The 13,302-nt window shown below is 43.7% G+C and overlaps 2 protein-coding genes across 2 annotated transcripts; one reads left to right on the top strand and one right to left on the bottom strand.

The window, feature by feature from the left end:
- Positions 1 to 1,910: 1,910 nt before the first annotated feature.
- LOC136472155 (vesicle-associated protein 1-3-like) lies at positions 1,911 to 5,921 on the bottom strand. The gene is made up of 8 exons (XM_066469879.1): positions 5,571 to 5,921; positions 4,857 to 4,927; positions 4,671 to 4,752; positions 4,445 to 4,560; positions 4,173 to 4,334; positions 4,008 to 4,052; positions 2,960 to 3,037; positions 1,911 to 2,245 (listed from the first exon to the last, which is right to left on the bottom strand). The coding sequence occupies exons 1-8, from the start codon at positions 5,626 to 5,628 to the stop codon at positions 2,129 to 2,131; spliced, it is 729 nt and encodes a 242-aa protein (XP_066325976.1). The 5' UTR covers positions 5,629 to 5,921; the 3' UTR covers positions 1,911 to 2,128.
- Positions 5,922 to 7,825: 1,904 nt separating this feature from the next.
- Positions 7,826 to 12,930, top strand: LOC136472156 (uncharacterized). The gene is made up of 8 exons (XM_066469880.1): positions 7,826 to 8,046; positions 8,210 to 8,319; positions 8,415 to 8,465; positions 8,692 to 8,835; positions 8,951 to 9,040; positions 11,952 to 12,058; positions 12,170 to 12,254; positions 12,497 to 12,930. Exons 1-8 carry the CDS (start codon positions 7,851 to 7,853, stop codon positions 12,593 to 12,595), a joined length of 882 nt encoding a protein of 293 aa, XP_066325977.1. The 5' UTR covers positions 7,826 to 7,850; the 3' UTR covers positions 12,596 to 12,930.
- The last annotated feature ends 372 nt before the right edge of the window (positions 12,931 to 13,302 follow it).

Below are 13,302 nucleotides of genomic sequence, written 5' to 3' on the forward strand. Positions count from 1 at the left end.
ACATCGCCAAGATCGGCGGCTCCTTTTTGGCCGCCGTGTGTGGCCAGGCGGCCAGGAGAGGGGGTCGTCGCTGGCCGGGCCCAGGCGAGACGGAGGCGTAGCTGGCCACTGTCTAGCCGCGCCACCATCCTCGGCCGCTGGCTTGCTAGAATTGACCGTTCCCTGCTCTGTGTTACGTCGTATGAAAGAAGGGTGAAAACCGCATGTTGCAAGAGTATGTTTCAAGTGTTTCAGATGTATATTGCAAGTGTTGTATATCGATGTTACAAAGTAGATCGGGATGTTGCACATGTTGGAATGGCTATACACGTATGTTTTAAGTGTATGTTCCAAATGTTCATCTGATCCAGACATATGTTGCAAATGTTTTATCTAAATGTTATAAAAGTAGATCTGGATATTGCATGTACATGCATGTTGCAAGCATATTTCTCAAAGTGTTTTCAGGTGTTTCATATGTATGCTTTACAAGTGTTTCATCTTGATATTACATATGTGTGCAATTGTTTTTAAATGTTTTTCAGGAGTTTTGGCAAGCGTTTCAGACACGTGTTTCAAGTGTTACATCTGTCTTTTTTTCTATATGTTACATCTAGATGTTTGAAAAGTAGATCGGGTGTTGTACATGAGATGCGTGTGCAAAGCAGGTGGCGGCACGGGCGACGTCCATGGCGGTGTAGGGCCCATTGCTGGTGCGCTCGCTCCCACCTTGCGCGGGCAGTGTCTGGATTGGGTGTCCGGACGCTAAAGTCAAGAAAAAAAAACAAGTGCCATCCTTTCCCATATTTGGAACGAACGTTCTCGCATGGTAATTTCGTGTTTGCACCAACATAATCCCGGCGGCGGCTGTTGATCTGACGGCCCACATCACGCCGCACACGGAACGGACTCCATCCGACGGCGGGGAGCCGCCGTTGAACCGACGCGTCCGTAAAGGGCGAGCCGTGTATCAGCATGTTCTTTTCGTCGTAAACGATCGTGGATTATTTACTGTTGAATGGTTTGACTGGTTTGATGTGAGAGAAAAATATTATTCCAGCTTATAATCCACAATCGTATACGATCGTATAAGCCCAGCCGAACCGGCTGTATTTGTGTGTCAGCGTGCGGTTCGTGGACACCGCAACGAACAAGAACAACGAAAGCCTTACTGCCAAATCTGTCCTCTACTGTCTACGTACGAGGACAATGGAGAACGCAGCAACCGGCGACACGTCCAGTCCCGACGCCGGCGAGCACGGCCACGACTGCAGCGGTGGCCGGACGGCGGCGCAGGACAGCATCCAGGGCGCCTCCGCCGTGACGGAGGTGGGCAGCAGCGGCAATGCGGCGGCGGCGGAGACGCGGCGGCCCGGCCTAGACGACGGCCGCGGCGAGGACTACGGATGGCTGACGGTGTTGGAGAAAAACGCGGTGGACGACTACTACGACCCGGTGCAAGCAGAGATGATGGCAGCGGGCGGGGGCGTGCAACCCTCTCCGGTGAGGCTCGCCGTGGCGAGGTTCGGGTGGCTGCTGCTAGGGTTTCTCGCCGGCGCGGCTGCCGCGGTGCTCTTCCTGATGCAGCAGGAGTCGCCGACGACGTGCACGGTGACGGTGCCAACCTGAATGAACACATACAGTTTTTTTCAGGTGCACTAACTTATTGATGATTACATAGTTGGAACAGAAGCATGTATGACGTTGTAATCAAACCTGAAGCTATTTTACTAGTTGCTCTTAATGCTCAGTGATTACATAGTGTACACCTAATGCATCCCTGTGAGTTCGGAATACTTCAGACTTAATGATTCAAATATCTGACAAATTCATCAGACTGGCAACAGTTCAGTTTCGTAGAAACATCCCAGCAAATTTGAGATCCCATCAGAAAGAATAAAGGTTATGGGGACGGTGACAAAGTCGCAGCAGCTAGGCTTAAAACAGGTCTACCAACTCTGAAAAGAATTCTGAAAAAAAAGCAAGTATGAACCACCATAATGTACACAAACCGAAGGCTTCTAGGAGTGCTGCTGTTGTTACACGTTAGAACAGGGCGCTCCGTTTAGGAGCACAAACACATAGGGAGGGATACCACGTGTGGGTATCCTTTCATGGGAGTATAGCTCTGCTGGAGACACCATTCCAACTATGTTCTCTTGAGGATGTAGCCGACGACGATGCCCAGAAGGCCCACGATGAACAAGAAGGTGATGGAGAAACCACCGCCGCCACTGGTTTTGCTGCTCTCTTTCCGTAGAAGCTCCTGATTCAGAGAGGCAGAAATTTGTGAGTCTGAAAAAACTCTTAATAAAACTCATATATTTGAGTTAGCACACAGGTTTTGAACAATTATGCTTTTTGAATTTATTATGCTATAGGGCATGGCCATGTTAAAGCTTTTGATTTATAGGTGCACCTTTTCTAAATATGCAGCTACTAGGTGTTCATTCAGATAAACATTAGATGCAGTTGCTTCAATATTGGAGCAGGATACTATTCTCACCACAACAGGTCCATCCAAAATTTCAGTCACCACATGCTATCAAAGCACAAGCAAACTAACACAGACCTTCATACATGGTTCCACACTGACCTTAATAATTAAATAGATCTTCTTACGCAAAATTATAAAGTTTTTTTTCCAAAGCAAATACAGATCATAGTTTCTAGACTTGAAATTGATTATTAAATGTCTAGCAGGAGCAATCAGTTTAGCGTGCATAAAAAGCTGATGATTTTGACAACTGCGCAGTTTTAAGAAAAAAAATCACTTCAGTAGCTTTCCGTGTTCTTTTCCCTTGTGATGACAATGGTGATCAGAGGAGCAAATGAGAATCATACAATAATTAGCATCAATGAATAATGTCATCAAAGTAATATTTATATGAGAACGGAAACAATAAAAGGACATTTAAAAAACAAATGGTCACAAACTACAGTACTGATTTAGTACTACCAAAATGTCTGGAGAACTTACCAGCTCTTGTCGTAACTTCTGGTTCTGCTGAACAGCAGACATTTTCTCCTCAGTTAGCTTGGAGATCACAGACGTTGCCTAGCAGTTACCAACCAGAGTGAATTAGTCAAAAACGCAAAACTTCATAAAGTATGTTACAACTTATACACAAACTAACAACCAGATTAGGTCCTGTATTTTGGCTTTCTGCTGTCAAGGACTCAATAGATCAGACATGAATAAGCAAAAACTGCAGAGATCAGACAAATTATATCTTCCAACTTGTTACTACTCATAGGATGAAGCATATTCATGTCTAAGAGCTATATGATAAAAGCAAGATAGTTCATGTGAATAAGAAATCATGAAGGCATCAAGTTTAGAAAACTAGCAAGGGATTTGTTCCCTAACGTACTTACATTCCATTTAGTTTGCCTCTCTTCCTAAAAGTACAGAGTTTAGTGATAATGAGGCATTATTATTTCTCAACTATTCAAAATGGATAGCGAATCTGATCACAAAATCTCAGAAAACCAGAAATCCATTCTAGTCATAAATATATTTGATAGTAAACTTCATCTAGAAGTTACCATGCCGGTGCAGGATTATTCGAGACCAAACCATAATCATATGTTATAGATCTAAACATCAGAAAAAGCTATATCAATACAGCGAGATTTCTGATAGTATCATTTCTTTCCAAGGGTCAAAAAATCTTTTATTACTTCATGGATGGATATTACCACCAAGGGATATTGCTTCCCATCAAGCTCTTATAATCAATTGCAATTTGCAAGCCAGTATATGCTTCCAAAATTTTAAGGATTATCAACTACTGAGATTCATCATGGATGCATACACCAATTCTGCCCATGAGTTCATCTCTGATCTTTCTTATCAATTAAACAATTAATTGTATGCATAACTGGTTAGTTAGGGCAAGTCTAGCAAGGGCATACACATAACTCAAACATTGTTGATGTGCAATTCACAAGATGCTTTTGCAAGTTGCAAGCCTTTTAATTTAATAATAGCACTGATGTCTAATGAGGCGACCATAAAGGGATACCTCAGAGGGCTTCTCCTTTGTTGTTTCAGCAGACGATCTAGATACCTAAAATTTGCAAACTGGTTAGAAATAGCAATTTACTAGACCATCAAATGAAAAACCAACAGAAGCCTGAGTACAAATATAGATATGAAATAAAGAAACTGAGATAGATCAGTGTCTTACAGATAGTGACATCGTGGAATGACTGATCCCATTTTCTTGTGAATATGAGGGAGCGGAACTCCCTAGTTCAGATTCTTCAGGGATCGGGTTGGGCGTAGTTGTTGGCACATAAACCACACGCAGCTTGAATTCATCAACAACCTTCCCTGGCTCCTTATTGAACTGTTATCATGAAAGCATATAGACACATCACACATGACATGGCAAGCAAGAATGTATGCACATAGCAACCTTATGGAAATAGAACTAATCAAGAGTGGAAGAGTAGTTACCATTGCTGCATTAATATCTTGAGCTGTTGCACCATTCTCAGCTGCAACGCTTTGAACTAGGAACTTGTCCTTGCACTGCATGTCAGGTGGTGAAGCCTTCTGTGCTTGCATTGTCACTAACAACAGACAAAGGTTAAGTAAACATAAGTACAAATTTGAGTTACGGTATAAGTGGATTTCCTCGCATCAAGCTGTTGTTTCACGATGTTATGGATTTGGGCGCTACCTGTAACATCACAAGTTGACCCAGGTAATACAACGCCAATATTAGGACGCACGCAGTACTGCTTCGGGTTGGTTGTTTTCACCTGCGAATCATAGATGAGATATAAGATTTGCGTCTAACAGTGCAACCTATCCGAGCAAGTGAATATCTTGGAGCATGGAAAAAGTGACATTGAACAATAGTTACCTTGAATGCTACATAATGGTCAGTCTTATTGGTCAGTTGCATGGAGCACGAGCTCTGCCTCATTATCTCAACTGCATGTACAGAAAAGCAGTTCAGGTACATAGCTAAGACGGTTTAATCCACTGTATAGTCAATAGAAAGATCTAAAAGGCAAACGAACTCAACAAACAGAGCACACTTAGGATAAGTGCTAAATAACACATTGCAGTTATTTCAAGCTAAGCAAGCAGACAATGACCAGAATGTCAAGTCAAAAGCAGCGCCAAATATACAGGCAAATTTCATTTCACGCTACCACACGAAAACAAACAGCACACACCAATACAGTTACAAAGCAATCTTTTCTACAAGATCCCAAAGCCCCGGAAAGGCCTAGTAACTACCAAACCGATGACTCACCACACACTGGAAGCATGGATCAACAAACAAACAAACAAATCTAGCCCACTCAAACCCCAGCAGACGAACAGATCGGTATACAAATACTAGTACCTCAATGGCATTATGAACCTACAACAAGAAGACATGATTTTACAACCCACTCCACAAACCTAGCTGATTAGGGGGCTGCAAATCCACCTAGGGAGGATCGCCGAACATGTTTCGTACCAAGATCCCAGCTTTGACCAAGATCCAATAAAAAAGAACAGTCACGGCAGCATCCCAACATGATCAAAACAGCTCGATCTAGATACGAGATCTGGGAGGACTTACAGGGGAATGCCAGCTCCGATGGCTGGATCTCGAGGAAACTCCCGCTTCCGCCGCTCATGGCTGCTTCCTTGCTCGATCCCTGATCCAACAAGGCCTCCTCCTCTCACAGGGACAAGCAAATGAAGAACTCGGCCACAAATCCCGACCCAAAAGGAAATAAGTTCCTTTTGCTTCCGACGGAATCGAATGCGAAAACCAACAGCACCGGACCCTCTGATCGATGGGAACAGGAGGGGAAATCCCCCAAGGAATGAGGAAAAGATGGGAAATTTCGGTCGGCTTCTTGCCTCGCTGCAGTGCCGGGCATAAAAAAAAGGTTGCAGGAGAAATGCGTTAAGACATGGCCATGGGGGTCATTTCCCTTGGATGAACTAGCGTGCCAAATGACGGTTCTGCCCTTTGGTTGGTGGCAGTAGCCTGCCACTAGCCAGAGGGAAGGTCATAGTAATAATGCACTAATGCAGCTGAGCTGGATAAATCCGTGACGTGGTGGCTTTACGACGTGCGCAGCTGGCTGCCAAATGTTCAGGTACAGGTCGGAACATGCAGTTGCATCACTGTGCAGCCTTCAATTGTGTATGCACCATCATTTTGATTCATCTGTGTAACGATATATACAAGATCAGTTTGGTCAAATCCTTGTGCTAAACCTTAGTTAACATTACATACATTATTTCTTAAATTTGGTTGATCTGAAGAAATTTTGCCAATAAAATCCAGATTCAAACAAATATGCTCTTGTCGAATCTTGGTAAAACCAAAATCTCCCTTCTCTTCAAGGATTAATGAACCCAACATCCGCTTTATCTCAAAATTCTAGTTAGGTCAAAAGGCCACTAAAAAATTATAGCCTAAACAAATTCTTCCACATGGTGGTACTGTCGAAAGGTCAGTGCTCACGATGGATGGTTTGACGTAATAGCAAAAAATCGCATTAGCCTCACCTTGCCTGCTCGTCTCATCCATGGAGAGTCCGACACACTTAATCTATCTAGCCAAGTCAACCATCAGATTTCGTGTGTGGCGAACGATTCGCCTAACCGCCGGACGGTCTGCTAGATCACAATGACATATGTTCTATGCAATATCCGAGGTGTCATACACACATGCTCTCCCCTAGCCCCACATATTAGCCCTCCTACCCACCCCCAACAACCAGCCCTCTCCCTCACTCCATTCTCACCTAAATCCGAACAAAGAAAAGAAAAGGGATAGGAAAAGAGAATAGGATGAAGGAAAAGAAGATGGGAGGAGGACCTCATCACCTCACCAGAGGCCATCGTTGATGAACTGCTCCACCTTATCCATGCCCTCAACCTTGTGCAGATTGGCCGAGTCACCTTCATTCTCAAGCCACCATAAGTGAACTCCGACAAATAGATTGCTTCCTCAAACTACCCTGAGGAAAGTTGTTGCGGGGAGAGCACCTCTCAACATCGTTCCCATGAGCTCCGTGGCCCTCCGATAACACATATCGCTATTGTTGGGTGGAGCTCCCAATCATGCCTATAAAAATCAACACCTATAATTAGTTCTGCATAGCCTTAGGAAGCCATAGCAACAAACCAAATCCAAAACGCAAGCCAGAGGTGCATGAAAACTGTCCCCATTGGCTTCATCAGAGTTTTGGACATGTCCTGGCGCATAGTCTACAATCACAAGTAGATAGTGCGATGGTCTGTTATTGCGCTGTTCGGACAGACAGTCCGCCAGTACACACTAGACAATTCATATGCATGCATTATATTAATTTTTCATAGATAAATAAGTATAGCTCCAAAAATTGTGAAACAAGTTCTCCTAGCTTCCTTATGTTGTTACCAACCTTTTCAAAAATGTGTTTGCACCACCATAAATGATGTTTATAATTTTATATAGCTCTGTGAACGAAAAAAGACGAGAGCAGTTTTTTTAGCTTTCTTTTTGAGTTGGTTTGCTTTCTTTTAATTCCGTTCTAGTTCTCCAATTCTCCAATTATAAGGCGCAATATGGTCCATCTGATGTGTAACCCATTTCTAAAAGTTTTTTATATAGCTACCAAATATAGGTGTCTAGAAAAACTTTTCTCCTTGACCAATAAATTTTGCAATTGCAACCCAAAATCCTGTTTTTTTTCAGTGGAGATGCTCCTGAGTCCTGACTTCCTGAGGCCCTAGCGAAAAGAGACAAATGGGCCCAGTCGTGCAAGCCCATATAGGCCCATATTCGTAGCTATTAAGTCGAGGAGCGCCAACGCCGCCGCCGCCGCCTACGCCGGAGAGGAGGAGGTGGGAAGCGAAGATGATACGGCGGCGTATACGGGAGCGGCACCAGTACCTGTACTCCAAGAGCGTCGAGGCCTCCCAGCGTGCGCTGTTCGAGAAGAAGCGCCGCATCAGGGCGGCGCTCGAGGAGGGCAATCCCATCCCCACCGAGCTCCGCAACGAGGAGCACGAGCTGCGGAGGCAGATCGACCTCGAGGACCAGGAGCCTCGAGGTGCGTGTTGTTCCCGTACCCCCGCTCCATCCCATGGCTTCTTTTTCGCTCGAGCGAGTGGAATGCAGTGTCCTTGCTCATTTACATTTGTTTGTACGGAGATCTGTCTAACGATGTGTTGCCCTGTTGTTCTGTTGTTTGGATCGGTGATTGGGTGCTACAGTTCCTAAGAGCATGGTCGATAACGAGTACGCTACTGCCTCAGTTCGGGAGCCCAAGATACTCTTGACCACGTCTCGCAATCCCAGCGCGCCCCTAACTCAGTTTGTTAAGGTATTTTTGCAGTCCTGGAAACTTTTGGATCGTTTCCGTAGGTCCAAATGGTGCATTGCATTCAGCTAACCGCCGCGATCTGGTTCTCTTCCTAGGAGCTGAAGGTTGTCTTTCCCATGTCACAGAGAATGAACCGTGGCGGCCAGGTATATTGTGGCAGCAGTTACCATGCTATTGTTCTTTTGTTTGCCATATCCATTACCTGCTATGCATTCCTTGCAAGAAATTAGAACTTGTTGTCCATGATTTTTTTATATATAGGTAGTAAATAACTGAACATATTGCTGTGCACGATTTCTTTGCTTTAGTGCTTACTACACTCTAGTATTTTGTTGTCTTGGTGTTTATTCTTCACTTTTTACTGATCTGCAGGTCATATCAGAAATGGTTGAGTCATGCCGGTCACATGATATTACAGATCTTATTTTGGTCCATGAACATCGTGGTAAACCTGATGGTTTGATCGTCTCCCATCTACCGAATGGTCCAACTGCATACTTCGGGTTGCTCAATGTGGTAGGTGTGCTTAACCTTTTTGGAAGCATATATATGCTGAGATGTTGTGTAGCACAAGTGTACAAAATGAGCGCTCAAACTCGATTGTATCCTTAGTTTTGGTTGTTGTGGTCAGGTGACACGGCATGATATTAAAGGCAGGAAGGCAATGGGAAAAATGTCAGAAGCATACCCCCATTTAGTACTTGACAACTTCTCAACCCAGGTAAATCATACACACATTGTTTCATGGAAGCAGTTAACTGCTTTGCCCTCATACCTTATCTTTGTTGTCATGGTGAGCTGTTCACTATGTGTGCTTGAAAAGTTGCACGCTTTCATAGCAAGGTAAACAACTTCATACTTGCGATGAAAATTCTGGTGTGTGGGGGGTTGGTGATGGTGGGGCGTGGTGGCGGCAGTGGTTACCATGGTGTTTTTGTTTTTTCTTATTTGTTTATTCCTTACCGGCATGGAAATCCATGCAACCATTAGGAACTGGAGGCTGCCATGATGATAGCCTTTTCAAGAACTTCTCCCCCCCCCCCCCCCCCCCCCCCCCCCCCCCACCACACACACACACTCTCTCTCTCTCTCTCTCTGTGTGTGTGCGCGCACACAAACACGTATACTCCCTCCATTCCAAATTATAAGTCGTTTTGGCTTTTCTAGATACATAGCTTTTTCTATGCACCTAGATATACACTATATTACCAATCTATCCCTCCCTCCCTCCCATTGAGACCTACTTGTTAAGCATACACTGCTAGTATGATGATGGTGATGATGATATTCATTTGAATAATAAGCTGCTGAGCACCTCCAGTTCCATAATCTGCTGCAGCTATTGCGTTATTCCTTTCTACATTTTCTGCTTCCGCTGCTGTTTCCAAGCTAAGTTTCTTGTTTTGTTGATTTGCCTATGTTGTACATTGGTTAATTTAACAATAGTTCCATTCCAAAATATAGTGCTGGCCACATCAAATGTCATGTTAAGGGCAAGCAAATGTTGACATTACAGTTTGTAGTTTGCTTACAGTTTGTAGTTTGCTTACAGTTTGTGTGGCTGTGATGATGGACTTCTTGTTAACCTGAGACATACTATGAGGATAGCATCTATCCATTCAAAAACTATAACTGAGCAGCATCGATATTGTCCGAAGACATAACAAGTTGAGGGTGTTGCACACTTTTGTAACCATCTTTTAATTTGCCTTTTGTGCGTTGCTGCATCCCAGCATGTACATGCCTATTTTACAATGTTGGAAGGTTGCAATGATGTCTTTCTCGTTAACCTGATACATATTTGTTCCATGAAAGAAACCTAATCCATTCATAACTCAAGGCTGAGAACCTCCACTCTCACTAGTTTGGTATGTTTCCCTTTTCTTGTTTATGGTTTTTTTGGTGTCCTGTCAATCTCTGTTCAAAGGTTGCATGTGAATCTTAATATTTCCACAGAACGCCAAGGTTGTGATGATATATGTCTCATTAACCTGTGATGTGCTTGCTATTCGTCTTCTTTCAGTGTTGGAGGTTTTCAATGATGTCTTTCTCGTTAACCTGAGACGTTCTTTCCATGAAAGACACTTAAATCCATTCATATCTCAAAGACTGAGAATCTCCACTTTCACTTGGCCTTGATGTTTTGCTTTTCGTTCTATTTTCATGTCTTTTTTGTTGGGTGGGGGTCAGGTTTGTTGGGTTCAAAATTTGACAGGATTGTTTTGCCTTCATGCCTTATCATTGTTGTCATGGTGACCTGTTCACTATGTGTGCTTGAAAAGTTACGCATTTCCATAGCAAGGTAAACAACTTCATACTTACGATGAAGTTTGTGTGGGGTTGGTTATGGTGAGGCTTGGTGGTGGCAGTGGTTACCATGGTGTTTTTGTTTATCTTTTTGCTTGCATGGAATCCATGTCCATTAGGAGGATATCCATGCAGTCATTATGAACTGGAGGCTGCCGTGATGATATCTTTTTCAAGAACTCTCTCTCTCTCTCTCTCTCTCTCTCTCTAACACACACTCTATGTGTGTGCGTGCGTGTGTATTATATATATGTATCTATCTATCGATCCATCCCTCCCTCCCTCCCATTGACAGCTTCTTGTTAAGCATACATTGCTAGTATGGTGATGATGATGATATGATATTCATTTGAATAATAAGATGCTGAGCACCTCCAGTTCCATAATCTGCTACTGCTACTACGTTGTTCCCTTCATTTTCTGCTTCCGTTGCTGTTTCCAAGCAAGTTCGTTGTTTTGTTGACTTGTCTATGTTGTACATTGGTTAATTTCTCAATAGTTCCGTTCTTTTTCATTCGCCTTTTGTGCCTTGCTGCATCCCAGCATGTGCATGCCTATTTTACAATATTGGGAGGTTGCAATGATGACTTTCTTGTTAACCTCATACATCTTTATTCCATGAAAGGCACCTAAATCCATTCATAACTCAAGGCTGAGAACCTCAACTCTCACTTGTTTGCCATGTTTCCCTATTCTTGTTCTATGTTTTGTTTTGGCGTCTCCATTTAGTTCTGTCAATCTTTGTTCAAATTGAACAGAGTTACATCTTGCATGTGAATCCTAATATTTCCACAGAACTCCTAGGTTATGATGATGTTTGTCTCATTAACCAGTGAATGTGATGTTCAAATTTGATACGATTGCATGTAAATCCTAATATATGCGCAGAATTCAGGTTTTGATGATGTTTTTCTTGTTAACCACGAGAGATGTAGTTAGTTACTACTGTGAAGACTACTCTCAGTCCATTCAAACCTTCTAAACTGAGCATCTCCACTTCCATATGCTGCTTGATTTAGCTTGAAACACTTGACATCTGACCATCTGTCTGCTCGAGTTTGCATGCAGAAATCTCAACTATGGATCTGACCATCACTTTCTGTCTGCTTGAGTTAGCATGCAGGAATCTCAAATTTGGATGATGTTGGTGGGAGGCATTCTGGGCTCTGGTTGATTGCTAGAGTACTTAGATTGGATTGTAGGAACTTGAACACTCTTTAGAGTTTTAGGGAGAGTAGCTTTTTTTTTCTTTTCTGCAGAGGTTAACCATCCTTGTATTCTCTCTTTTTCCATGACAGTTTGGTAACTCGCTATTTGTATTCCAGATTGGTGAAAGGACTGCCACTATTCTCAAGCACCTCTTTCCTATGCCAAAGCCAGATTCAAAGCGAATAATTACTTTTGCTAATAGAGACGAGTACATATCTTTCAGGTACATACAATATTTCTGTCACACACTAGTGTGTAATTGTGTGTGTGCTCTGCTTCCTGAGAAGCTTTTATGCATATGATTGACAGCTCCTTTTATTTTGTGATATGCAAGGCATCATGTATATGAAAAAACCGGCGGCCCCACATCGATGGACTTGAAGGAGGTTGGCCCACGGTTTGAGATGCGGCTGTACCAGGTATCAGGAACACTCGCATCCAGTCATCATTCAGCCTATTCGCTTGTTGGTTTCAGTCAGCCCAAACCAACCAGCCAACAGTGTTTTCCTCTCACAACAAACCAGCATCAGCCAGCCCAAACCAACCCAGAAACCAACCAGCGAACAGGCCGAATCTCAAACCAACCCAGAAACCAACCACATTTTCTGAGGCACAAATACTGTTTGCTGGTACTAACATGTTGATCGTGCTTGCCTGACAGATCAAGCTAGGAACTGTGGAACAAAGTGAAGTGCCTAACGAGTTTGTGCTGCGGCCCTGCGTTAATACTGCCAAGAAGCAAAAGACTGTTGGGGCGTGAACTGATTTGAAAGAGTCGGTTGATGACCTGCACTGCAGTACAGCATTTTTTTTTGGTTTGTCACCATCTATAGGGTAGTAACATTAATGCACAGGGTAGCTTAGGGCCATGTGGTCACGGACGCATCTCAAATCGCCCCCCAATTTAGGGGACCTGGACTTCTGAAAGGCAATATAAATGACAACAGTGAAGATTACAAGGTTTATAAGAGATATTAGGATGATCAGAGTCGTGTAAAATATTTGTGCTGGGAGGCCTTGTCCAATTAGTTGCTCCAGCGTACATAGTCACCTTGGAAGTTACGTCGTCGCCGGAGCTTCAGCAGATTAGCTTAACAGATCCTCCCGAGAGTTTATTGTTGGCCAGCTTCAGTTGCTTCAGCAATGGTAGCCCAAATCTGTTGCTGTCTAGGAGTAGATACAGCAGAGAGGAACAGCGTGCGAGACCTAGTTGTATGGAGGCATTCAAGCGGTTGTTTGAGGCAGCGAGGGCTGGCTAGTAGCTGGCCTCCGGTGCAGAGCCCCTCTGGGATCCCACCAGTGAGCTCGTTGTTATCCACCTGAACATCATATAAGCCTGGCGAGTACTTGCCGAGTTCTTCCGGGAGCGTACCAGTAAGCCTGTTATTGAACAGCATCAACACCATCAGTGACGGTAACCGACTGATGCTCCTGGGTATCTCACCGATGAAGTTGTTCCCGTACAGG

The sequence above is a fragment of the Miscanthus floridulus genome, chromosome 8 (assembly GCF_019320115.1).
Source record: "Miscanthus floridulus cultivar M001 chromosome 8, ASM1932011v1, whole genome shotgun sequence".
Lineage (NCBI taxonomy): Eukaryota > Viridiplantae > Streptophyta > Magnoliopsida > Poales > Poaceae > Miscanthus > Miscanthus floridulus.